The sequence below is a fragment of the Chaetodon auriga genome, chromosome 12, assembly GCF_051107435.1.
Source record: "Chaetodon auriga isolate fChaAug3 chromosome 12, fChaAug3.hap1, whole genome shotgun sequence".
Lineage (NCBI taxonomy): Eukaryota > Metazoa > Chordata > Actinopteri > Chaetodontiformes > Chaetodontidae > Chaetodon > Chaetodon auriga.
Genome location: NC_135085.1, coordinates 12,857,920 through 12,883,830, shown reverse-complemented (window position 1 = coordinate 12,883,830; position 25,911 = coordinate 12,857,920). Strand labels below are relative to the sequence as shown.

At 42.0% G+C, this 25,911-nt stretch overlaps 2 protein-coding genes across 2 annotated transcripts; both read left to right on the top strand.

Moving 5' to 3' along the window:
• The first annotated feature begins 25 nt into the window (after positions 1–25).
• LOC143328866 (putative G-protein coupled receptor 148) lies at positions 26–1,806 on the top strand. The gene is made up of 2 exons (XM_076744282.1): positions 26–105; positions 578–1,806. The coding sequence occupies exons 1-2, from the start codon at positions 67–69 to the stop codon at positions 1,613–1,615; spliced, it is 1,077 nt and encodes a 358-aa protein (XP_076600397.1). The 5' UTR covers positions 26–66; the 3' UTR covers positions 1,616–1,806.
• Positions 1,807–4,642: 2,836 nt separating this feature from the next.
• klhl24a (kelch-like family member 24a) lies at positions 4,643–21,586 on the top strand. The gene is made up of 8 exons (XM_076745631.1): positions 4,643–4,936; positions 6,393–6,511; positions 6,621–7,465; positions 9,321–9,505; positions 13,203–13,321; positions 18,771–18,959; positions 20,701–20,889; positions 21,006–21,586. The coding sequence occupies exons 2-8, from the start codon at positions 6,437–6,439 to the stop codon at positions 21,204–21,206; spliced, it is 1,803 nt and encodes a 600-aa protein (XP_076601746.1). The 5' UTR covers positions 4,643–4,936; positions 6,393–6,436; the 3' UTR covers positions 21,207–21,586.
• Positions 21,587–25,911: the final 4,325 nt, after the last annotated feature.

Genomic DNA, 25,911 nt, shown 5'->3' with positions numbered 1-25,911 from the left:
AAGACCAGTGGATGAGATGAGTTGTACAAAACACCCATTGATTTATAGAAGCCTCGAGTCTAATGGATGTTCCACACAGACAGGTTTTTCTATTTCGGACATCAGGTAAGAAAATGTACCTTTGGTCAATCAATGAATTGTTAGTTGGAGTGTTAGCACAAAGATTGAACTGAAGCAAGTGACTTTCTGTTTTCGTCTCAGGTGTTTAAGTATTTATAAGCATTTTGTTGCGGCGTCACAGCTTAATTGTCATGTTTGTATGACTCCCTGTGAAGCTGAGTTTTATCTGCTGCACTTGAAAGTGAAGGCAGATTTGTTTATATTGAAATTTACAAAATGATCGTTTCCTACAAATTGCAACTAAAGTCAGTGGTAAAGCTTGTTATGCAATGTTTATTTTCTATTCTTACATTGAGTCAATGATTTACAACTTCAGCTTTGCATTTGCAACTTCATTTGCATTTATTTTTATTTGCAACAGCCAAATTTTTATTTGCAACAGCCAAATGTTCAAGTCCATTTCTATATGGCCTTCATATTTGAATGATCTGGGCATTTGTGTTGTTCTCATTCACAGGAAGCTGCTGGAGGAAGTAGTCTACACACCATAAAACACACCTTAGTCAGAGTGTCTGTGTCTCCATTGGACAAAATGGTGTCATCGGTACTGATTGTAAACCTCACGCAGGACTGGGTGGACAGTCTGCAGAGGTGGCATCTCGATTTTTTTTTCATCCCTACCACAGTCGTCACTCTGGCCACCCTGCTAGCCAACCCCGTTCTCGTGACGTGTATTTTTCTGTCCCGTGCCTTGCGTCAGGAGACACGTTACCTGCTGGTGGCCAACACCCTGACAGCAGACATGCTCTTCCTCATCCTAAACCTGGCTATGCTGATCTGTAACACTGTGAGAATTCACATCCCGTGGCTGGTTTGTGAGCTGATCACAGCTGTCACTGTCACCACCTGCTGCAGCGCCATCCTCACTGTCACCCTCATGGTGGTGGACACCTACGCCGCGGTTCGCTGGCCTCTCCGTTACCATGACATTCTCCCACCTGCCCGCACCCACTGCATACTGGTTGGGGTGTGGGTGCTGGCAGCCCTCTACCCTTTCACCCTGATGATCATGATGGAGGTGGAGAGGGGAAACACCAACGAAAAGGTGGCTGTGTGTCTGGTCCTCATCTCCCTCGGCTTCATTCAGCTCAAGCACATGATAGGGATCTACATCTACTTCTTCGTAGCAGCAGTCATCTGTGCTTTACTCATTTTTTACTGCTACATTCGGCTCTACATGGTAACAAGGACCCAGGGAATCTGGCAGAGCCGCTACTCCAGGGCCCGGGTCACGCTGCTGGCTCACGGGGTTCTGCTGCTGCTCTACTTCACCCCTTGCTTTGTCTTCGCCCTGGAGCTCTTCCTGTTCCATCGGAAGGACATAAGTCAAGACATTCGTGTGTGGATCAACACAATCAATATGTGTGTGTTCATGCTGCTGCCCAGGGTGTTCGCTCCGTACCTGTATGGGCTGAGGTACAGGGAGATCTCTGTCACTCTGATGCAGCTGCTGCACCAGCACAGGAGGCTCAACTCACAGATCACAGTTTCATAAAGACACTCCTGAACTGGCTATTTTTCATATTTATTACATTTCTCCAATGGAAAGACTTGTGATTTACATATTTGAAACATTTCCTGAGTCGTTCTCCAACAAATGAAAGCGAAGCTACAAGGGCGGTAGCCAGCATTTTAGAAATACTGAGATCATGAGTCCCCAGGGCAGCCCCACCACCTTACTTTGTTTTTTCCACTAACCACCAAAAGAGTCTATTTTTCACATTTTGTTTCTTCATTTCAAATATGTTTTTGTTTGTTGTCCAATTCAGTTTCAGTTTTTAATTCTGGTAGAGAAGCACTAAAATTCCTTCATTTTATGTTTTTTTTTTCTTTTTAGCTTACAGCAGTCATATTTAGGAATAATGACTCTGAAAGACCATGTGTAATTTATGTGCAAGTACACAACATAAACTCCTCTTCAGTTCATTAAATCCCCCAAATTCTCAGAGACAATGCTGGACAGGTCTTCTGTGTTCTCATTGGCTGCTGGCCTGTGTTTGCTTCACTTGCTCTTTGTGTGAGTTTAAAGCACTTAATTGTCTTGCTAAGCTTGCATGTTTTGTAGATAATTGCTACCTTGTAGATTTCTTTTCTAGGTCATAAGAGCCCTTTTACCACCGTGTGGTTCCAAATGAGAATATGCTGAATTCCTTTGCTTTCCCATCTATGTCTCAAAGTTGAGGCATCATTAATCCCACATTTTTTACAATAAACTGTACAACCCATATATGTATTTTATCATCATTATGTAATCTAAAAGCTGTGTTAAAACTCGACATTCAGTTTTATGACCATAGCTACAAAGCACTTAACTCCATTTGCCCTGAAAGCCATGTTTGTCTAAAGCTAGATGTCCAAGGAGATCATTAACAAATGACTTAGTGGCTTTGAAATTTAAGGCACTGGAGGAGAGAAAAATAGAGCCTACCCTCCATTTAGAAGGTGTGGTGGATAGTGATGAGTCAGACATCCTGGCTGCAGGGACTTCTTTCTGTCTCTGCTGCGTGCCATCTGTAACTGGTACAACAACTCAACAGCAGAGGGACACGTTGTCTATCCGTTGGGCTGCGTCACTGCTATCCCCTGCAGCAAATGTAGGTGTGTTTGCTTGGTATCAGTAAGCCACTGGGCCTTTGTCCCTTCGCACATGCTCTAAACATAAGCTCCAGGTGCTCACTTTCTACATCTGCAGGTGGATTAGATTGGCACACAGATCACATTTGTTATTGCTTGCCATTTTTGTATCAGTTTCCACGGTGCTGTAGTTGCACTCCTCTAATGATTTCTGATTCATTTCTGTACTGACTGATTTACCTGTTTTCCATGAACATATTTGCTCTCGGCAGTGATGCTTATCCTATTAATCTTCCTGATGGTGCTCTCTGATTACATGGTTTTGTTCTGGTGAACTCGTACATCAGGTGCCTGGAGGTCAAAAAAAAAACAAAAACAAAAAAACTTCCTTGTGCAGAACATTTGACTTGTTCCAAGCCTGAGCCCATTCCGTGCATTTCCCGAAGTTGGTCATTGAGTTGCTGTTGTGTTGCCATGTGTCTCAACTTGCGGATGTTCCAGATAGTGTGTATTAGTCGTTAGCTTGCCCTTACACTGTACCTGTATGACTTCAAGGATATAGACCTGTGACTGACTGACAATGTGTGTACAATAGTGGCATGCAGAAGGAGAAAGACAGCATTGTGTGTGCATGTGCACAGACAAGAGACAAAAGAAAATAATGTCAGTGGAGGACATGATCTGACTGTCAGTAAGAACAGCTTTTCATCAACTTCACAGAGGGATATTAGAGCAGAGCGTCAGTGACTAAACCCTTCATTACAAAGACAAATGCACATTTAAGAAGCGGTGCAAAAACCACTGGCACTGGTCTACAGAGATGTGTAAAATAGCGATATGGTTAGAGGAGTCACCCTTCACCATATTGTCAAGTGGGCGAGTGCATGTGTAGCATACACCATGAGAACAGTACAGGCCTGAGTGCTTGACCCCTGAAGTGAAGGGATCTGGTGGCTCTGTTATGTTGTGAGGGGCATTTTTGCTGGAATGATTTGGGTCCACTCATCCTCTTAGAAAGAAAGGTAACTGTAAATCAGTACAAAGTTGTTCTGGATGATTATCTTTATCCTATATCGAAACACCTCTCTCCTGGTAGGAGTGGTGTCCTCCAAGATGATGATTCCTCTGTCCATATGACCCAAAGGGTCACTGAATGCTTTCATGAGTATAAATGAGTCATCCGATCTCAACCTAAATGAACACCTATGAGAAATTATATATATATATATATATATACACACACACATACACATACATACATACATACATACACACACACACACACATACACATACATACATATATTGCACTGACACACACGTATGGTGTGTGTCTCCCCAGTACTACGCATGTGGTTGAAAACATTGTAGAGAGGTTCATTGATGACACCGTGGAAGCATTCGTGGAACTCTACGTGAAGTTCTCAGAAATATTTTGCAACTGAGTGAAAAAGTTGTGACATCCTTTGTTCCGACTAAGCGCCTCCTTCCTCCTCACCTGAAAAAAAGCGGAGCATGCTGCGTTTCATCCTGGTTTCACGTGTCCATTAGATCACATTACGGCTATATTATGTTCGACACACATGCCTTCTGTGTTTGTTTGCCATTGTGTGAGCTAAATATGTCAACTCTGTACATAAGGCCGATATTCTGTACATTTCGTAAGTGTATAATTACGTTACTCTGCCCCATTGACGGTTAACACTGGCTTGCTTACAATCCTCTACACGCTGAAACAAGTAATGTCATAAAACTGCTGTTGTTCTGCTTGTATTGCTCAACCTGTTGTCTCGTCTTGTTCGGAACTTTTTCTCCACTAAAAGTTGAGTTTGTTTGCAAACAAAGGACAGCCACGTGGAGAACTAGAGGCGCCTGGGAAGTGTCGTCTCTCATCGAACAAGAAATAAAAGACCGTACGTTCATTTGAACTCAATTACCCGTGATGCACCGGGAGCAGCAGCTGAGTGGGCGCAGTGGGCTGTTTTTTTTTTCTCCTGACAAGTATATATTGGTTTTGTGTTTACTGTTAGCTAGTTAGAGCTCTTTGTTTTTGTCATCACCTGAAAATCAAAATGTCCCCGCGATGTAACATCTTACATCGTTTGCCATAACTATTCGAGGGCGGATATTTTAAAATACACTGAGAAACTTTTTTTGGATACAGATTAATTTTCTCCATATTTTTTTCTTCTCCCTCCACTTGCAACTGAAGAGGAAACTTGATCTGGAGACCTCTGCACAAGGTAAACAACTTCTAGCTAGCTATAACCAATTATGTTGTTCACGTTTATGAGGTCTTAGTTGAATTATTTCTTACTTTCCGTTTAAATTTGTGACAATATGTTGAGCAAAGCAACGGAAAGAACTGTTGTTTTAAGTATGTTGTCATGGGCTAACGGTCGGCACGAGGCAAGTCTCCTTTGTCCGATAACCCGACGCACGCACTGTTTTCTGCCTGTTTAGCTACCAGCGTCATATATATGCATAAATTTAGCTTGATTTTATTTAGCACTTAAATAATGGAGGAGAAAATATATATCTCAACACTTCAATGTTTTTTAGAAATGCAAAAAACAAGAACTGATGGGTGTATCATTTTATTATATGCCTCTGTCGATTTCAGTGTTACTTTATTTCACCTGGATAACAACAAACAATAACATAACACATTAAAATCTGCTTCTTATTTCGTTTTATGTTATTCGTTGTATTTTATATTATTGTCATTTATTCCTCCTCGGTAGATATTAGTCACTAAGTTATTCTTTGAGGCGTCAGACACCTCTGGATAAACCTGTCCTCTTGTCTATATGACTTCAAGGAGGTGCTGCTGACTGCAAATAACGCACGTGAATAGGTTGAGTCTGCCGAGCGAGTTTAAAAATAGTCTGAGATAAATGACCTCACAGGAGCAAAGACCAGACCTGCTGCCAACAAATGCAGTATGGCCAAAGATAAGAGAGTGTATGAGTCTCCTATAGAGTCTATAATGTTTTCAGTAAATATCTTCAAGAACTTGAATGTTGGCTGTCCTAAGTACACACACAGGCTTTGTACATGTGAACAAAGAAGAATTCATGGAGCACCTTGGTTGTTTCCTGTAAGCACACTTTTACTCATAGAGACTTCAGCCTTAACTAAAATCTAACATGACTCAAGGTCATCAATAGCACTGACTTTGGATTTGTTCACCAAACATTGATTACGTCCGGTGGTATCCCTGCCCCCACTCTCGTTCAAAACAAACCTGACTGACATGTAGGTCGGCCTACCAGCCGTTGCTCAACCTTTCTCCTGCCTGTGTCTCTTTGTCGTCTTCAGTCTCACGCAGTTAATTGTGCTGCAGGGCACAACTGTTTCACAGTAGCAATAAGCTGGAGGAACTGTTTCGGAGATTTGTGTGCAGCTCACATTTCATTCCTTGAAACTACTTTTTTTACGTGGTGATCTAAGACATTTTAACACTCCCCCACGGGCTCCAGAAAACTGTAAGTGGGAGTCACATGTTTTCACTACACATGTTCTGTGGTGACTGGTCTCAATTTCTACAACAGTGATCCAATTAGGTTGCTATTTATGAATTCATGACTTTTTCCTACCTACCCCCCTTACCACATCTGATAGGATGCCATGATATCAGTGTATATTATAATCAAATGTTCCTGTAAGAGTACCATACTGCCTGCTCTCCATCCTCAGGTTCTTTTAAACTTTAGAGAAGGTCTACATTGAAGGTGGCCGCCATGGTGTTGATTCTTGGCAGAAGGATGAACAGAGAAGACTCTGGGATCAGAGACTCACCAGCTGTCAAACGCAAGGTGCTGTTAACAACCAAACATTTTCTGTGTTTTCTATCCAACATCTTTTGTCTCAAACAATTTAAGTTTTAATTTTTACAAATCTTCATACATGTTGTTGTCTCCTAAGGTGTTTGAGGTTGACTCCAAAACTTTAGCCTGCCAGGATGTCTTGGATTTCTGTTCTGGCTCATCCCACTCAGAGGGCATCCTGCAGGTCTTCAATGAGTTTCGCGACTGTCGCCTGTTCACTGATGTTGTGATCAGCGTGCAGGGCCGCGAGTTCCCCTGCCATCGCGCTGTGCTCTCTGCCTGCTCTTCCTACTTCAGAGCCATGTTCTGCAACGATCACAGAGAGAGCCGCGAGATGTTGGTTGAGATCAATGGCATCCTGGCTGAGGCGATGGACTCCTTCCTCGCCTATGTTTACACCGGCCGCGCCAAGATCACCACAGAGAATGTCCAGTTCCTTTTTGAGACCTCCAGCCTCTTCCAGATCTCCACACTGCGTGATGCCTGTGCAAAGTTCCTGGAGGACCAGCTGGACCCATGCAACTGCCTGGGCATCCAGCGCTTCGCAGATGCCCATTCCCTGAAGCAGCTCGCCAGCCGCTGCCGCAGCTACGCCCTGGCCAACTTCTCAGAAGTGGCTCAGCATGAGGAGTTCCTCGACTTGCGCAGGGAAGAGCTGGAAGAGTACATTGGCAGTGATGAGCTGGCCATCGGTAAGGAAGAGGTGGTGTTTGAAGCGGTGATGCGATGGGTGTACAACAATGTGGAGCACAGAAGGCCAATGCTGAAGGCCCTTCTGCACCATGTACGCCTGCCCCTTCTGCACCCCAACTACTTTGTCCAGACGGTGGAGGGAGATCAGCTCATCCAGAATGCTCCAGAGTGCTACCAGCTTCTCCACGAGGCCAGGCGCTACCATGTGCTTGGAAATGAAATGATGTCACCCAGAACTCGGCCACGCAGGTAACTAAAAATGTCGATTTACTAGCTATGAGGAAGGGGACAGATAATCTAACCTAGATGTTATCCACAAAAGAAGACACAGACATTAGTCATCAGTCAGTTTATCCTGTCACAACATTTTGGCTTGTAGAAGTCGTATGACTCATTGAACTCATTAAATGCATATAGTGTATACCATGCTGAAGTCACATGGTTCACCAGTTCTTTGTACCAGTGCGATGACAGAGGCCAGAGTGAGTTAAGAAAACATGTCTTTTTAAGCAGTAAGTCCATCTGATTTTTTTATCCCACATTGTATGGCCGGAGGTTACAACCTGCACATGAACTTGATGCTCCTGGCATTGTTGTTGTTGCGTCTGTGTGTTTGTGTGTGTGTGCGTGAGAGAGAGAGCGAGAGAGAGAGACAGGGAGTGTTATTGTGCTGAACAGACAAACGTGTGATTGACTGAGCCATGTTTTGTAACCCTGTTTTGAAATGGAAATGATAATGAGGGAGGCAGGGCATGTTGGTGCACAGACTGGTTGGCTGGCAAGAAAAAAAAACGATGATGTGGTGCAAGAAACAGGCAATCATGAAGTGTTGAGTCTTGTTATCATACCAGCAGTGTAACTCACCTTGCTCATGTGTTTTGGTGTTTTGGTTCTGAGTGTTCCCACCTGTTCACTTCACACCTATTAACCAAATGGTGTCTTATTTCTGGTGATTTTTAATGAATTTATTTTTTTGTGAAGAGTGTTCAGTTGGATGTAGTGTATGATAAAAGACAAAGGCTGGCCCTGACTGAAACCTTGTGAATGAGATACCAAACAGACCATATGGTAGCCAGGTGTACAACCAACAACAGTGCAGCTGCCTTTGTGTTTGCCCTGCTGTAAGGGTTAAAGTGCCGGTGAGTCAGTTTTTAAGGCTGCAGTGCATATCTCAAGTGTATTTTGTCAGTATCCAGGCAGATCTGTTAGATCAGTGAGCCAATCGTGCAGTGAGTCTCTGGACTGTTGGCTTCATTTGCCCTGAGGGCAAATCCTCTTCTGCTGAAAACAGATGCCTGGTTCTCCCTTTTCTATGCCTACAGCGGTGTTCCTATTCTCTCTGGAAGCCTTTAGAATCTAATTATCACATGCACAGGCACACACACACTAAGCTAAACCACTCCTGGGCTACGTGTCTCTCAGATGTATATAAGCCTGTTAAACCACCAGAACTTCCTACCTGTGTCTGACCTACACTCTCTGACATACTAAGTAACACACAGCGAAATGTTGGGGAAAGTGCAAAGGAACATACTTTAGTGTCACATTTGTACAGACAGTGGTATCTAGAAGATACTGAATTTTTAATCCAGATAAACCTCTGGTAGACTTTATGCGGCATCAGTCTTTTTTGAATGGTACAATAAGAAAAGAAGCTGTTATTAATTAGCTCCCCAGTAGGAAATGCGGTCACATCCACGGCATGTGTCGAACAGCCAACAATCGGAAAGCTTTGTGATCATGGAAATTCAGCCCCAAGTGTGTTTTTGTTGTACCCTAGATTGATAACTTCATTGTAAGCTGAACTTTACCTTTAAGATAAGCAAAGATGTTCCTGTGGAAATCACCACTCTCTTCATGCCCTGGCACAAATGTCAACCTTCTGTAATTAGAAATCCCTCCAAGTTTTGGCATGTGCTTTTATGTCTTCATTCCCCTGGTGTAGGCCTACAGATATATAGCATTTTAATGAGCTACCATGTCTGTAATTTCAACATGTTCCTGTTGCATTTGTGTTTCTATGAATGTGTTGTTATTCCTCCTCCATCTCTAAATATTCCATGTCCTTCCCCTTGTCTAACCTTGCCTGCTTCCCTCTGTGCAGGTCGACTGGCTACTCTGAGGTGATTGTGGTGGTGGGGGGTTGTGAGAGAGTTGGGGGCTTCAACCTGCCCTACACTGAATGTTATGATCCAGTCACAGGAGAGTGGAGATCACTGGCCAAACTACCTGAGTTCACCAAGTCAGAGTATGCTGTCTGCGCCCTCCGCAATGACATTCTGGTGTCAGGTAAGACGCCGCTGCTTTTCCTTCAAACAGTTCAATAGCATGGTCCCATCAAGGCTTGAAATGAACGCCAGCCATAAAATTCTAAATATTGATATATTTTTCCAAAGTGTGCTGAAGCCACCATTTTGCAGCATGTTGTCCTTTGTTTGTCCTTTTCCAAAAGTTGTTGTTAGAAAGTCTATTTCTGTCAATAAGTGTAAGATTGTGTCATACCTCAAAAGAAAAAACTCTAGTACACACTTAAGGGACATGGTCAGTGTCTGCCCATGCATGGCTTGCCATCTGATCCCCCAGTGGAGTGGCAGGAAAGGCCATGGTAGCTGTTTGCCCTGTGTTATTTTTACAGCCTGCTGTAGTTGAAGGAAAATATGAGAGCAACATCTGGATGCACACTCCAGGCTTAGAGCAGGGAGAGGCCTTCATTGGCCAGCTCAGTCCTCTCTTCCTGTTAGCCAATCATCAGGGTCACCACCTCTTACATCGGTTCAGCAGCTTTCTAGGATCTCCTTTATGCAGCAGTCTAACATCCCTGATTTTAGACTACACCAATAGGTTGTGATGTGATTGGCTTAAAATAAACTTAAAACTGATATATTATATCTGCCATTACCACCTAGCAAGGCTGCTGCATTTTTGGGACATAGCATTGGCCAAATGTGTTGTAAGCCTCCTCTGGTGGAAAAAAAAAATCTAGTTTAAACAAGTCATTAGTATTAAATCATTCATCTTAACTGATGAGGTCTGGGTGAAGGTAGTTTCTGAAGATAAAAACATTGATGTCAAGACGTGCAACGAGTGCAAGATGCAGTTCTGTATGGGTGTTGTACTGAGGGCATTGAGGATAAGAGGTTTTTTTTTTTTTTTTTTGCAAAGTTGTTTCCAGGAATATGCATTGACAGAAGATCTAATGTGCCTGCTAGGACCATTCATGCTCAAACATGCTTAAGCATGAGCAAAGAGTGTGCAGTGTTTATGAATTTTTATGCTCTCATTGTGCCAATTCCTCACGTGTTCGCTATCAATCTGCCCTCAAGCACAGCCTGGAAAAGTCAACATACCTTCCCCCACCCCCCATCTCTCAGTCTCAGACACATTCTTACACACTACTATCCTACTTTCTAACATATTATGATCATCATTGCCCTGTGGTCTTTCTTTGCTGCCCCATATGCCTTGACACATTTATTCCCCTGTCTTATTTTTATCTTGCAGCCTCTCAATTACATTCCCACACATACCTCCATTCTGTCTGTCTGCTCCTCTCCTCACACTGGGAACTGGTGCAAATACCTTGGAGAGCCTCCAGTTTCTAGCACAGCTGCAGTTAGCTGTGGTCTTAAATAGGACGTGGCTCAATTGAGTATACAAAACCTCTTAGGTTTTGTATGGGGACATGGACTCTGGCCACCGCTGACTTTCTCACATCCATAACATTGTAATCAGCCTCTTTGTCACATCCAGAGGGGGCCTCCAAAATGCTTTGAGTTTAGAAGTATTTAAGATCACAGCCAGCATGATCTCAGTTATGATATGACCTCACAAGATAAATTAGGTTTGGTATAATGTGGCAACGTGAACTAAATGTCCCTCTGCTATCCGACTCTACCGCATGGAATTAAATTAAATTGGAAAATGCCTTATCAGCCAATGAGCTGGAAACACCCGTGCTTGCGTCATACATTACAGAGGGTTGCATGTCATAGTCACATTAGCATTAACAATGTAACTATGTGTAACTGCAAGCGATGCGTAACTCTCAGACAGCTGCCACACAAATCATACTGGGACATGCCAAAGTCACTGCCTCTTGATCAGTAAGAACAGTGATTAGTAGCAGTGGTTGTCCCCATCTGAGCGGGTGGGACTCGACCAACTGGAGTTGGACCCCCTTTGGAATGTAGTAGTTTCTCTTAACCAGCTTTTTAGGTTTGCAAGGCTCTCTTTTAAGTGCGGCTCTGTCAACGTGTTTCCTTCATGCAAATCTTTAAAACAGAAGCCTCAGGGGCAGCAGACTGTCTGGCTCTCTCATTACCCAGCAGATTATCGAGCAGACACATGCTGCAACTAACTTCCTTCCCTTGTCTCCTTTCATCTGTGTGCTACAGTATAATTTAACAGGGCTCAACATTAATTACACCCCAACAGAAACAAGAAGAGTTAGACATGTATAGTCGCTGATTTATTTAATTAGATTAACTTTCATGGAGGTGATTTTTTTTTTGTTGTTGTTAGGATGAAACATATGCCCAATATGTATACCCACCTGTCTAGTCTGTCTGTCAGCTAGCCAACAACACAAAAAAACTCCTCTTTGTTTGAATGTGAATAGAGAAGAGGCCTAGACACCTTTATTTACACTGGCAGGTTTTCTTTATGCCTGCATCATTGCTCCATATAACCACCCACATGTATTCTGTTCAAAGAAAACACCCAGCAGCAAATTGCAGATGTTACCGCAATGAATTATACTGGACTGAGACATTTTTGATTTTAGTTTCAGGACATTATCATGCTGCTCTTTTCTGAAGGGCACCACGTTTTAAAGGTAGAGGTGTGATTTGTGGGTACCCCAACTAATTTTCATAATCTGTATTTTACACTTTGTGATCAATTTTAGTCCTTACTGGTACCCACACAACAGCCATGATCCAAGATGTACTTCTTCTGAACTTATTATTGGATAAAAGCCAGCAGATAATGGCTGCTGCATCTAATAGCAGCCCAGTGGTCACAAATTTCACCTAGTTTTTCAAATGACCTCTTTAACTTTAATTTGGCACTGATTTCTTCTGGTCTTGATTGGTTAACCTACATTTCATCATGTCTTTGCCTGTCCTCCATGTTGAAAAGTGTGCTTGTGCTACCCATTGTATTTTAAAAAATCCATTTGATTCTTCTCTTAGTCTGTGGAGAATCAACAGTCAGGCATGCATGTGTGTGTGTGTGTGTGTGTGTGTGTGTGTGTGTGTGTGTGTGTCTGTGTGTGTGTGTGTGTGTGTGTGTGTGTGTGTGTGTGTGTGTGTGTGCATGCATGTGTTTTGCTTCTTGGTCACGCTGTAACCTGGTCGGGTGACTTTTATTATTCTCTTCAACTTCTTACAGTGCATGTTTGCCCAGAGACAGCAGATAAGACCCTCAGTCATTCTGTAGTAGCTCTGTTAGCTGCAAAAGCTCCCGATTATGGTGTGTTTGCTTTAAATACCTTTTAAAAAACTGATGCTTATTCAACACCTGTGCATACAAAATGAAACGTGATACTGCCTCTGTGTGTGTGTGTGTGTGTGTGTGTGTGTGTGTGTGTGTGTGTGTGTTATGTGTGTGCACACGCGCCTGCACGTGTGCGTTTATGTGTGTGTGGCAACCTTTTATTTGCTCGAGGCTCATTTCAAAGATAAGACAGTTACAACTCTGCCCCAGTTAAGAGACAAAACATTAAGAAATAGTCAGAAAATGTGAAACACTTTGACATAAACACACTTTCTGAAGCTGGCGGTTCACTGAGTGCAGCTCAGGTTTATTGTTGTTGTTAACGTTACCTTTCTGTCAGATCGGCTGGATTAAAAATGCTAACAATCTGACCTGTCTAGTTCTAAATTAACTTTTTGCCTGTCATTCATTCAAACTGAACCCAAAATTGTCTTAAGTATTGTTCAGATATTAACAGTTGTCTGGCATGTTTGTCCCTTTTTGTTTTTAGGTGGTCGTATCAACAGCAGGGACGTGTGGATGTACAATTCCCAGCTCAACCTGTGGATCAGAGTGGCTTCTCTGAACAAAGGCCGCTGGAGACATAAGATGGGTGTCCTGCTTGGCAAGGTAAGGAGGAAGCCTCAAGCCGGATTTCTGCATCTCCATCAGGGTGCTTGGTTACCCCACAATGGATGCCTGTGATGGCTTATTTACAGTTCGGTGTCAGATTTCACTCAAAAGCAACACTAGATAGCTGTGTCGTACATAATACAGTCCTCCTGTACCACAAAATAATCGTGTTAATGTTTTTCCCTTACTTTATGACAAGGAGCAACCATGGAGCCATTATCACAGTGAGCAAAAGGTTTGCAGAAAAATTGGTTTCATCACAAAATATGTTGAGTGTTTCCTAAAAATATTATAATATAATATTCTATAGTCATTCAGGTGGTCAGGTATCTCATAGCCATCACAGCTTGGACACATAGTTACAGGAGGTGCACGTCAGCTACATGCATTCCTCTGTTGCAACACCATAGCCCCTGAGCATACAAGCACAAGTCGAACACACAGACTTTCAATAAAGCAGCAGTTTGTTTTCTCAGGAAAATGTGCTGTGTGCTTACAGAACAAATGAGTCAGGGGTGCTTCAGAGGTGTAGGAAGACAATGCAGTGCATCATCCTCTTAATTATGTGTTATTAACTTACCTGAGGTAAACGCAAGTGGGTGGACTTTAAGGAAATTCTGTGGAATCACCTGCTGGAAAGATAATCAAATGTTTCATTGAGTTTTTTTATTGCTTTTGATTCGTACATTTTGCAACCACAGGCGTACGTCTCATCCCACTGCTACATGTGCTCTCTTACTTGCAGGCTTGGAGGAATTTCAAACACAAACTTTGCATACTTGGTGACAATTTACATTAAAGACAGAATGAGTAGGAAATATGTAAAAAATAATCCCTCTAGAGATGTGTGGTGTTTCCTGTATCTGCAGAGTCCCTGCCCTCTGCCTCTGTTTTCTTATTTTGTAACAACCATGTGCCTCAGAGGAGCCATTCTGGCTTTCTGCCTTTTCTGCCATCAGTGATCTTCCATGTTGGTCTATGAAGGCGCCTTTTGACAAGAAGCAAAATTATAATATTTTTGTGTGTAACGCATCCGTTTGTAGCCCAAGGGTTTGTGAACAACTCGTACCAGCTCATCTCACACATCCCGGATACGCAGGAGCAGTTTCGACAGAGAGAAAGAAGCTTGTCTTTATTTAACATCAGCATATAAGAAAGTATCTCAGCTACTCGAACATCTCAGCTGCTTCACCCATTACGTACCCCACACATAGAAATAGTCCCCTATACATATACTGTATGCCAGATTAAAGCCAGAGATCTGACACCAGTTTGGTTATGAAATTTGAGTGGACTTAATGTCTCCACGTGAGCTGATCATTAATCCTCAATCACTGCTTCTACTTTTGAGCTGTTACTATTTACAGTCTCTAGTATGAGGCTAGGTGGACATTCTTGTTCGAGGGCAGTGAGAGTTTAATGGACGTGTGCCAGCACTTCACACTTCCAAGTTAAGGACTAGCTTAGCCGACTTGCCCATATCATGTTTCACGTGTCTGCTCAATCACATAAGCCTGGAGAGGCCATACATGGCTGTGAGAACCCTTGATAAGCTTGTAAACATACACTTGGTTTGCAGACGTAAGCATAATTTAGCACACTTACTCTGTAAATAATTTTTACAGAGTAACAGTACAAGGCTGTTCATGCTCCTATGGCATGCTGCATTCTACTTATGTAGTTGTAATACGAAACAAATGTTGACCACTTGTAGGACAAAGGCATGTGTACCTCATGAAAAGTTCCTGAACTGTAATTGTCTGTTAGTGGAGTGGAAGAAGTACAGCCATTGATTGTCTTGGTTGAATCAGGCAGAGCATAAACTGAGGTGACTCAGGCTGTCACAACACTCACAAACAGTCGTGTGTGCATTCACCATCATGTATACAAGTGCGCACAGTTGTATACACACGTAAAGAAAGGAAAGCTTTGGGCTAAAACAGCATTTTAGAGGGGTTCTTGTCATCTACAGCAACTGCAGGTTTGGATGTCTGCTTGTGAGCAAACTGTATTGACTTCTCTGTGACTTCCAAACAACACCCAAAATGCTTAGCCACAGAAACAACAAACACATGTGCGTGCATTCAAACTACACACGGGTCTTCCACAACAGTGAGGTAATCAGCTGGATGGCCACACTGTGGCTATAAAAGTCAGTAATTAACTCCAAAGTGAGTCATGTATCAAGGTATGGTCAAAACAAGATAGACTGACATGGCTGCCTTTTAGCTTGACTCTAATTCACTTAAGGAAGTTTAAACTGACTGATCTGCAGCTGACTCACGTTATGACAAACATTGTTTGATGCTAAAATAAGACGGCATCGTCAAAGTTTTTGTTCAGTCATACCAATATGTACTCTAAGTCCAAGTACTGCGTCTTAAGAGTTAAACTGACCAAGCACACACATGTAAGAGGCAGTCATAAGTATATAGTGTTACACAGAGAAACATAAACACACACTTTTTACCCTTTCTTGAAAACACATTCCTTGGAGATGTTAAATCCTAGGAGGGGCTCTTGTCTCCAGCCACTTCCTGTATCTGTCGCACACATGTGGTTTTGTCTTCTCTCTTGTCCTCTGCTTCGCATGATTTGGTGCTTATTTCTTTTATTATGCTTCCTCAGAACTGTACTGATTGCAGTGTTTATCCCATTACATTCACAAGGAGGTCAGTGAGGGCTTTTCCAGTGAATGTTTTCATTCCAAGTTAATCCATTTCTGTCGTCCTATCTCAAAAAGATACAGTACCTTCCTCTTGTATCTCGGATTAATCGCTTTTTCCTCAGAATTCAGTTCCCCGTCAGTTTTTTCCTCCAGACATTTCCTCTTTCAGTCTGTAATTTCCCCTTTTGATGTTCATCATCAACGCTCCAGTTGCACGTATGGAGAAGCTAAGTCTTGTAAACAAGCCTGCATAATGAGCATGGGTGTTCACGCTGACTTCCTCTTCTTTACTCAAACAATTTGCATATCCCATTAATACAAAGTGTCAATATTTGTTCATTTGTGCACATAAAAATGCTTTCATTGTTTTATTATACTTGTGCAGACCTTCCATTTGCCACACCTGTTCGCTTACCCATTAAGTCTAAACTTCTTCTTAGGGAGATATAAGTACAAGAACACACACACTCTTCTCAGTGTCCTGCATTCTTTGATGTCTCATTGGACTGGTCTTGTTTCCATAGAGTAAAAGCAAAAATAGGTCACCAGTTGTTTTCCTCTCCCTGTTATGGCTGCACTTGGTGACGGCTGTTCTCATCTATCATAATGTTTCACTCTCTCTCTTTCTCTCTTTGTCTCTCTGTCAGTCCTTCCCTGTATCTTTCCCCCTCTCTTCTTGGATGTCGTTTTTCCCTGAAGCTGCTCAGTCTGTGTTCTTTCGGGGTCGCTACCTCTCGCCTCTCTCCATGCTAAGAAAACAGTTAATCACTCAGCCATTGCAAGAGTTTGAACGCGGTCACAAAATAAGATGCGAACGTGCTCGTTCAGTGGTTAGCGAGCGTGTCCACAGAGAGTCATGAATCACGTTTGACTTGGTGTTTATGTGATGGCCACATACCTCAGGTCAGTTCAGAGTATGTGCCACCATCATTGAGCTAACATGGAATGTGCCTATATTCATATGCTTACACTTTCACGGTGTATGGAAACCATGTGGGGTGTTTCGTCGAGTGAGGGTGAAAAGAAAAGAGCACCCCCACCCCCCACTTCCTACCGTTACTGTCTTCAAACAAGCTAGTGTCTGGATATTCTCAATGGAGCTTTAAAGGGTCAGTTCACCCAAATTGTGAAAAACATATTTTGTCTTTTACCTTTAATGCCCCTGCTATTCTGGGTAATCCACAGCCGTCACTCTCAACAGCTTTTATAGGGACTATTTTTTGGTAATGAGTAGTTCAAATGAACCGTTCACAGCAAGGTTTAGGACATTGTTTCTGAAAGGTCACTTTTCTCTTAAAATGTTGAACTTTCCAGTGCTTTTAGCACCATAAACAAAACCCCACTGTATTAGGGAAGGAATCTCGACACCTGGGCAAATAAAACCTCTATGGCTTCAAATTACGTGAAACTCGCCCTTCAAGACCAGTGGAAAAAGAAATCCTTTTAAAAACTCTGCAAACATGTTCACTTTGTACTTGATTGACTTTATCTCTCTTTGACAAACACACTCCTCTTATCTTGTTTCTCGTGTGTCTTGTTTCATTTGTACCTACAAACAGCCAACATTTGTTATCAGCATAAAGTATGAAAACAAACAAATTTCAGTTTGTCTACGTGCCATATTGAGTGAATTAGTGTTGCAGCTGCCCTCCACCAAATGTGGATTGGTGTTGTTGTCATTGAAAACACACAAAGACAGCAGTGCTTTGGAACCACCACCTGGATGTCAGAGAATAAGATCACAAAGGTCAACTTTTCAGTTAAAAAAGGCGGTAGTGCTATCAGTTAGCCCAGGTGTTGAATGCAAATATCCATGTGGCTCTTCCACTTCTGTCTTTTTGTTCCCTGTTTTTCCCTCCACATTTCTCTGTCTCTTTGTTTCTCTCTCTCTCTCTCTCTCTCTCTCTCTCTGTCTCTCACCTCTGTACTTGTTTACGTCTCAGATTTGTGGAGATACAGGAACAGCTGGAAGGTTTTCTGTTGCATAAGACCAGCTTGTTGTTGAGCCGTGTTATGCTCATAACCAGTAATGCCACTCAATTTGTGCTCTTGATGTGTTCTCCTTCCAGACAGTGTTATTGAGGAAATAGAAATTACCATACCAGTAAATCTCTACCATATTCCTGACATTTTCTTCCATTCTTCATGCCTCACCTTCACATTTTTTCCTCATTTGACCATTCTTTGCACTCCAGGAGGGTAGTATGTGTAACCGCAAGGCACATGTTAGAGTTAATATCTTATGTCAACACAAATCTCCAGCTTGTAATGCTTTAGCTTCCAGTAAAATTTATGTTTGTTTATTGTTAGTGGTTCAGATTTAATTACAAGATGTGGCTACTGCCTCATAACATTATTTTGAATGTAAAGGACAATGATGATTAACAGATTGTGACGAGACCATAACACAGATTCACAAACTGCTGTTGTGGCTCAAGATATCATCATAATGTTATTGACAGTATAGCGGAGTCGGAAGTTGGAAGGTTAGTAAATGCACTGGTGCCCTACAGGGATCCAGGGTGGTGTTGAAAGAGCAGCAACGACAGGGACGATGGTGCTTCTTAAAAGCAGTACGTCATCTGTCGTCTGCACCTGATGGACTGGTTCTCTAAGTACTGACGTAGAAACTATTGTTCATGCTCATGAACTAATAAGCTCGAGTACAAATGTGCTTCTGTTCACATAGTGTAAATATATGTATCACACGTAAATGCCACTCATAATTTCCATGACTTTTAATGTCCTATCCCTGCCCTTTTGTGTGTCCGCCCTCAGGTCTATGCTGTAGGTGGCTATGACGGGCAGAGCCGCCTGAGCAGTGTGGAGTGTTACGACTCTTTCTCCAATCGCTGGACAGAGGTGGCTCCAATGAAAGAGGCCGTCAGCTCTCCGGCCGTGGCCAGCTGTGCCGGCAAGCTCTTTGTCATAGGAGGAGGGCCCGACGACGACACTTGTTCAGACAAGGTGGGAAACAGATGTCTCACTCCCTCCGCAACCTCACACTTAAGCACATAGTGATGACAGCTGAGGTGCTTTTTGTCTCAGATGACTTGTTTTCTGTAATTATACCTTAAAGATACAAGGGATGCACAAAGGCTTATTCAAAATAGACTTTTCACTGGGTTGTCTGAGCTATGTATTTCAATTAGTGTCATAAAAACCATATGCTTATAAATGAGAAGCTGAAGTATTGTGGTTGTGTTAATAATAATTCTGAAAGAAAGAAAATGTTCAACAAAAATGTAAAAGCACACAGTTTATGAAAGTTCAGACTCTGCATGATTGTATTTTTTAGATGAATGATGAAGCATTATTAGGGCACTTTTGTACAGAAAAGGAAACTGCATCTCTTCCTATTAAATTTCATCAATTGCCACTTCATCTGATGTGATAACGCTCATGTCCTGATCAGTCTGGTTGATCGTGATTAAGCTAGTTTTACTGCTTAATTGTATCCTGTTCACTATCTCCATGGAATTTTTTTTATTGTGCAGAATTACAGGTTCCATTTAATATCAGTGAGTCATTGATAGAGACGTGTTTGCTTAATGAGATGACAGTGATGTTCTGTGACACGGTGCTGATGGAAATAGGAAATGGCACAGGTAGAAAAAAAGCAGGATAATGCCTGGGACGCACTGCCTACCTCTTGAGTTTGCCTTTCATAATGGCCATTGATAATAGAATGTTTCAGTTCATTTCATCATGGTATGATGGTATGATATGATGATGTTGAGTCTCTGTAATTTAAAGACTATAGTTCAGATCGATTCCATATAAAAAGAGTCGTGAGATAAGTTGTGATTTGGCACTGTATAAATCCAACTGAACTGAATTGAAATTGAATCTGTTTTTGCTGAGAACCGTGCATGGCACCAAAAAAAATAGGCGACACACCAAATATGTAGACGACGTGTTGCTACAGCTGTGCCGCTCACATGGGCTGCGTGGCTGCTCTAACCTGTTCACAGCCGCTGAAATGAAAAGCAAGACGTTATGAGATGCACACGCTGCTCAGGTAGGCATGAGTCAGCGCTGTCACTGGTTAAAGTGGAGTAGGTTCATTATGTTTTGACTGACACCTGGAATGCTGGTAGTAAACAAGAAGATGGGGTCATTCGCAGGAATCCAAACTTCAGAAGAAGCAATTTTTTTCTACCATGGAATAGCTGATATGTTTGGTTATGTCTGCGCAGGCTGGAAAACACACATCCCCAGGCAGTCTGATAAGAGTTAACACAACAACGAATGTTTCTCTAACTGCACGGCCGACTATTTGTACCTGACTTTGTGTGGCCTGAAAGGACTACAGTTTGTGCTGGCTCCAGTTCCTTGGAACTACTTATCTCAGGAATTCCCTAACAGGCTCATTCACATAGATCCCAAAGGTCCCTGTCTGTTGGAGTGAGATCTTGTGTTGTTCACGTTAGCTGTAGTCAGAGACAATGCTGTTTGGAACGAGGCTATTTTAAAGAGAAGTGGGTGAGAGAATGTTTGGATTGTACGCAAAAGCCACATAAAACCAGGCTGAAGTCAGTCCACAGAGCGGTCTGCGAAACCGCAAAATACTTACATATATTTCAATATTTTCTATTCAACAACTATTTTTACACCACATGGTATCCATTAAAGACATATGGAGAGCATGTCTTTCTTTCTTTTACCACAATAAACACAACTAACTACATCTAACTGTTTGTCACAGGTTCAGTGCTATGATCCAGAGACAGACTCTTGGTTACTACGGGCCAACATCCCCATTGCCAAGCGCTGTATCACAGCAGTGTCCCTCAACAACCTGATCTATGTGTGCGGTGGTCTCACCAAGTCCATATTCTGCTACGACCCCGCAGAGGACTACTGGATACATGTGGTTCAAACCTTTAACAAACAGGTAACAGACAAAGTGCAGATACCGAGCAGTCATACTGCTGGACTTCTGCTGCAAGAATGCTGCCTTTGTATACACTGAAGCTGCAACCTCTAATTTCTGTCTGTCCCTCCCCACAGGAGAGCTGTGGCATGTCAGTATGCAACGGTAAGATCTTCATCCTCGGTGGCAGAGGGGAAAATGGCGAAGCAACCGACACCATCCTGTGCTACGACCCGGCAACAGGCATCATCACAGGGGTGGCAGCCATGCCGCGACCGATCTCCTATCATGGCTGTGTCACCATCCACCGCTACAATGACAAGTACCACAAGCACTGATCATTAACAAATACACAGACCACACACGCTCTCTCTCACAGGAGAGCACACACTAAAGAACTTAAGCTCTTCAAGTTCACCCTATGCACAGCACAAACGCAATCACACACTTCTTTAGGACAAGCACATATCGTAGTTCAGCCCACAGTACCATTGAGCTTATTTATTTTCCCACAGCATCGTGTAGCAATACTCATGGTGGTGCTCTGAATCTTTTGCTGTTCTGTACCATAGTACCTTGGTTCCATAGCCCCTCTGTGTAAATTCTCAATGGTCGATAATGCCAATGATTGGTCTGTAACCTGAACTGGAGTCAGATCAGCGTGGCAGACGTACCTTGCATTTGTAGTAGCTGCATAAGGTTGGGAAGTGTATGGCAGAATAAAAAAAAAAAAAAAAGATTATGATTATGGAGCTTATTTGGGGAAAACAAATATGATTATCAGCTGAATTATGAAAAAATAAATATAAGAAGGCCATTGTTTATGGTTCAAAACTCATTGAAAAGCTAAGTAAACACTACAGTTTCTAAATGACAATGAGGAAATTGTTAACTTACATAACTGTGTATCTTGTGGATTTAATACAAAATTTAGTACTAATTTGATACCTAAATTGACTGAAAGTCCACATTATTGAGTTTTTAGTTCATAATGCTACTGATCACAAGCGGGCAATGAGTTTACGAGTGTACTTCCCAACACTGTGCTGTTATTACTTTGTAAAATGACCCCATCCTGAGATCAGAGCTGAAATGATCACAGATTGCGCTCATGAACAAAAACAGTGCCTTAAAGCAACAATTGAAAGATGCCCACACAAGAAATGAGCCAAGAATGATCTGCAAGCAGAAGACATTTCTTTTCAACTGACAGATGAGCAGCCATGTCAGATTTCTAAGTTTGTACCCTTTGCACTCCATGCAGATACATACATATAGTACAGAACAGAAAAAGTACTGTCCTTTGTTTTTTTTTCTTAAACTCTTTTGACTTGACCTTGTAGAAATGTGGTAAACAGTCAGTCAGCTGCTCTCCCACAGTATCAGTCATAAATCCAAGTTGCTCCCGCCCGTTAACTCAGAGCATGGTAAAGAGAAGAGATAAAGAGCGGAGGTGTACCAAAATATTGAATCAAAGCCACTGTCAGCTCTGCTATCTTACTTCCTTTTTCCTCACATCCCTCCATATCACCTGGTTCCACTTCCCGTGTGCGTTTCCCATCTCCCCGCTTCAGTTGTGTTATCACAAGCTTTATTTTTGCTCCATTGTAATTGTTATTACACTCATTACTGACTTTTTATTTTGTATTTTTTTAAGTTATACATGTCTGTCTTTTTTTATAATTGAATGTTTATTGTACTATACATACAGTAGCTTTAGTGTCTGTTTCATATCGATGTTAGTGCATTGGTGTACTGGGCTTGCGGGTGGTTTTGTAGATGTGAGAGGCCTTTGTAGATCAAACTCGAAGACTGCTCTGAATACGCGGTGTGCATGTTTGGTATGTATGTATGTGTGTGACTTTTACGACTCAGTCTGGTCTTCGTGTTGGAGCCAAGGAGGTTTGTCAAAGAGTTCTAGTGTAAGCGTTGCACTACTGCTAACTTCTGTCAACAGAACTTTTCACACTGACGGTGGCACCTCTCACCTGTGTACATGTAGAGATGTTACTCGGGGTAACCATAGATACCTCCAGGTGTGTATGTGTGTATGTGTGTTTACTGGTCAGCTCAAGGTGTAGGTAGGTGTAGCAGTGCTATACCTCCCACAGCAGGGGGGGGGGGGGGTTCTGAATGATGAGGATTTTGGATGATGTGGCTCATGGTCAGTAAAAGTCACCTTTTTACTACAATAGGTGTTGATAGACTAGAGATATTGCTGTGAATATAACTTTAATATGTTTTCTTTGTTTAACTTGTATTTAAATGTATCTCTTTCTTTTGCATATTGTGTTTTTTTTCTGTAACTGAGAGCCCCAATTGTGCACTTTGACAGAAACCTGTTAAATGTAGAATTATTTGACGATGATTTTTTTTTTCTCCTTTTTTTTTTTTTTTTTTTTTTTACTGTATCAGTAAATGTTCTTTGCCTTCATGTGACGTATGGAATAGAGTGTAAAAGGGCCTTTCAGCTCCTCCTGTTGGCCGCTACCTGCTATGGCTCTGATATTCTCACAAAAACAGCAAAAACTGCTATTGGAGAACAAAGTCAAGATTGAGTAAGAGAGTTCAAGCTTTTCATCTCAGGGTGAAAAGCTGGGGATCAGTTAGCTTGTATGTGTCTTACTGTCATTGGGTAACTATAAAACACAACATCAGAACAGTAGAAACTGCTTCCGTCTGTCGGTCACAATGTCAAAAACAGGAGGGGGGTTTTCGGCTGAAAACATCCTCCAGGCGATTTTGTTAGAAGGATGAGTTCAGTGTCAAGTCTTCAACAGGAGCACAGGCTGAAAAGAAAACATCCTCAGGCGCACACACACACACACTCCTTTCAGAGTAACATACTTAGGGTAACTCAGGAGGCCAACGAGAGGAGGCTGAGGGGCAAGAAAGGGGTAAAGCAAAACAAGTTAGATAAACTGAGAGAGAGAGAGAGAATTTGAGTGCGTGCGTCTGTGATTTCACTGAGTGTTTACTCAAAATTGCGTTATGTTGATTTATTGATATTCATTATTAGCTACGTAGAAGCTTTCATACATTGTTTGCTTTGTTAAGATTGTTTTTGTTTGTTGATTTTTCTTTTTTTTTTTCTTACGGTGAGTCGTGGGACTGCTTGTTGCCAAGATATTTTGCCTTTGCCTTAAATTAAACTCTGAAGAGACGAGTGTTAAAAGTTGATTGATGGAGTTTAATATGAACGCAGATGTAAGCCAAAGTGGATTTGATTCGATCCCAAAGGTGACTTTGTTGAAAATTGTCAATGGGGGAAATTGCGCTTGCATGCAAGAACGTGTCGCATAATGCTGCCCTGTGTGCCTGTAACAAAAGAATAACGAGTGGGGAATTCAGATCGGATCATTTTGATAAAACGTTTTATTACTGTTTGTATGATGTGATATTTTAACACCACTTTCTCCTCAGTTGCTGTTTGTCTAACTGCGAGGAAGCTTTGGATTTTTGTAAAATGCAGTATGTTGACATGTAATGGTTGACTTGTGTAAGAGAAACATCAATAAAGTTTTTCTTTCTTCACACTTTCAGCGTGTGTCCCGTCTCATCAGTAAAAATGCTTGAGTATATGTCAAAAACATTCTGCTTTATGTTTTACAGAGCTTTCCATTTTTGTTGGAATTGGAGATGTAGTATGGGCATAATGGTCTCCACACCAGGGTCACACCATAAAAACATTGGAGACAGAGCAGATGTGATTATACTAATTATATGAATTATTGAACCCATAGCTCGTCACCACCAACCAAACCACAGATTTCAATGAAGACACCACAGATTTTCTATCGAGCAACCAACAACAAGAAACACAATATGATGTCATATTAAACATCCTGCAATCTGCTCCACATGGCTTTTGAATCTTTCATTTCATCAGGGGATGAATCAATCAAGTTGTTGATGTTTTAATAAGCCATTGTGTCGAACAAGAGACAACTGCAAAAAAAACCAGCCACACTATTTCAAGCTGGGATTGAGCAACTCGCGCTGCAATAAACACGCATGGCTCTCTCTTTGTCGCGTCTCGTGTTGTGATTTATATACCCTGCATTATGGTTTGTTTTAATCAAAACCACAAGCATTCTTTGCACAGATTCTTCAGATTCTTATGGGCACAATGTCTCTGCATTCACACTAAACAATGTAGAAAGAATTTAGAGTTCATCACACTATTTACGCACACAGACCGGAAAACAATATATTTCAAACTTAATGTCAGCGTCTAAATTAATTGTGCTTATAAGACATCTGGCACTGGCAGCATCCTGTCACCTCACACCCACACTCATTCTGGCGATCACAAGCAGGCATTAATTAATGATCCACTGTGGTGCTGCGGTAGGTTTAATTGTTCTGGCCTTAATGAAATAAATATCAATATAGATTTAACTAAACATGTCAAACTGACCTACATTTGAAGAGCATAGGACTTCCTTATGCAGCCTTATGTCGTGATGCACAACAGACAAGGAAACTATGCGCCTGTAAAGTATCTCTTGGCAAATGAGCTCTTTATATAAATGTGGCCAAAGTCAACACTGCTGCAAGAGAGGCCTCTTTACTGCAGGAGCAGGGTGACTGGAAAGGTGGGAATGTTATGTATGGGTTCAAGAACCAAAACCTCTTCGCTCCATTGAAAATTGCCAGGACATTACAGGGCAATAATTAGAAATAATTTTGGAAATGTGTCAGAATTATGAATAATAATAAAACCATTTTTACTATCAAATGTTTTTTCTGTGGCTCAGAAACGAAATTCTGATATGCGACTGAACTGTGCCAGAGGGCTTGATGATGGTAAGGCATGTGAAACTGATCCCACAGCCCAGAATCACAAATCACTATTTGCCTCAATCTGCACAGCATGTGACACCCTCTGTCCTTAAAGCCTTAATTCAGATAAGGAGAAAAAAAAAAACTTTATGGGGGTGGGGGGGTGGGGGATGGGGTGGGGGTGACCTGAGGGAAAGCAGCATAACATGGATTCCTCTCCCAGGACAAACAGACATACAGTCTATAAATGTCTGTCAT

Excerpts from the sequence above, each read along its gene's own strand:
- LOC143328866 (XM_076744282.1), top strand. The coding sequence starts at position 67 with ATGTTCCACACAGACAGGTTTTTCTATTTCGGACATCAG. Across the intron at positions 106-577 it reads TTTTCTATTTCGGACATCAG|GAAGCTGCTGGAGGAAGTAG; the intron begins GTAAGAAAATGT and ends TCTCATTCACAG.
- klhl24a (XM_076745631.1), top strand. The coding sequence starts at position 6,437 with ATGGTGTTGATTCTTGGCAGAAGGATGAACAGAGAAGACTCTGGGATC. Across the intron at positions 6,512-6,620 it reads CACCAGCTGTCAAACGCAAG|GTGTTTGAGGTTGACTCCAA; the intron begins GTGCTGTTAACA and ends TTGTCTCCTAAG. Across the intron at positions 13,322-18,770 it reads TGGGTGTCCTGCTTGGCAAG|GTCTATGCTGTAGGTGGCTA; the intron begins GTAAGGAGGAAG and ends GTCCGCCCTCAG.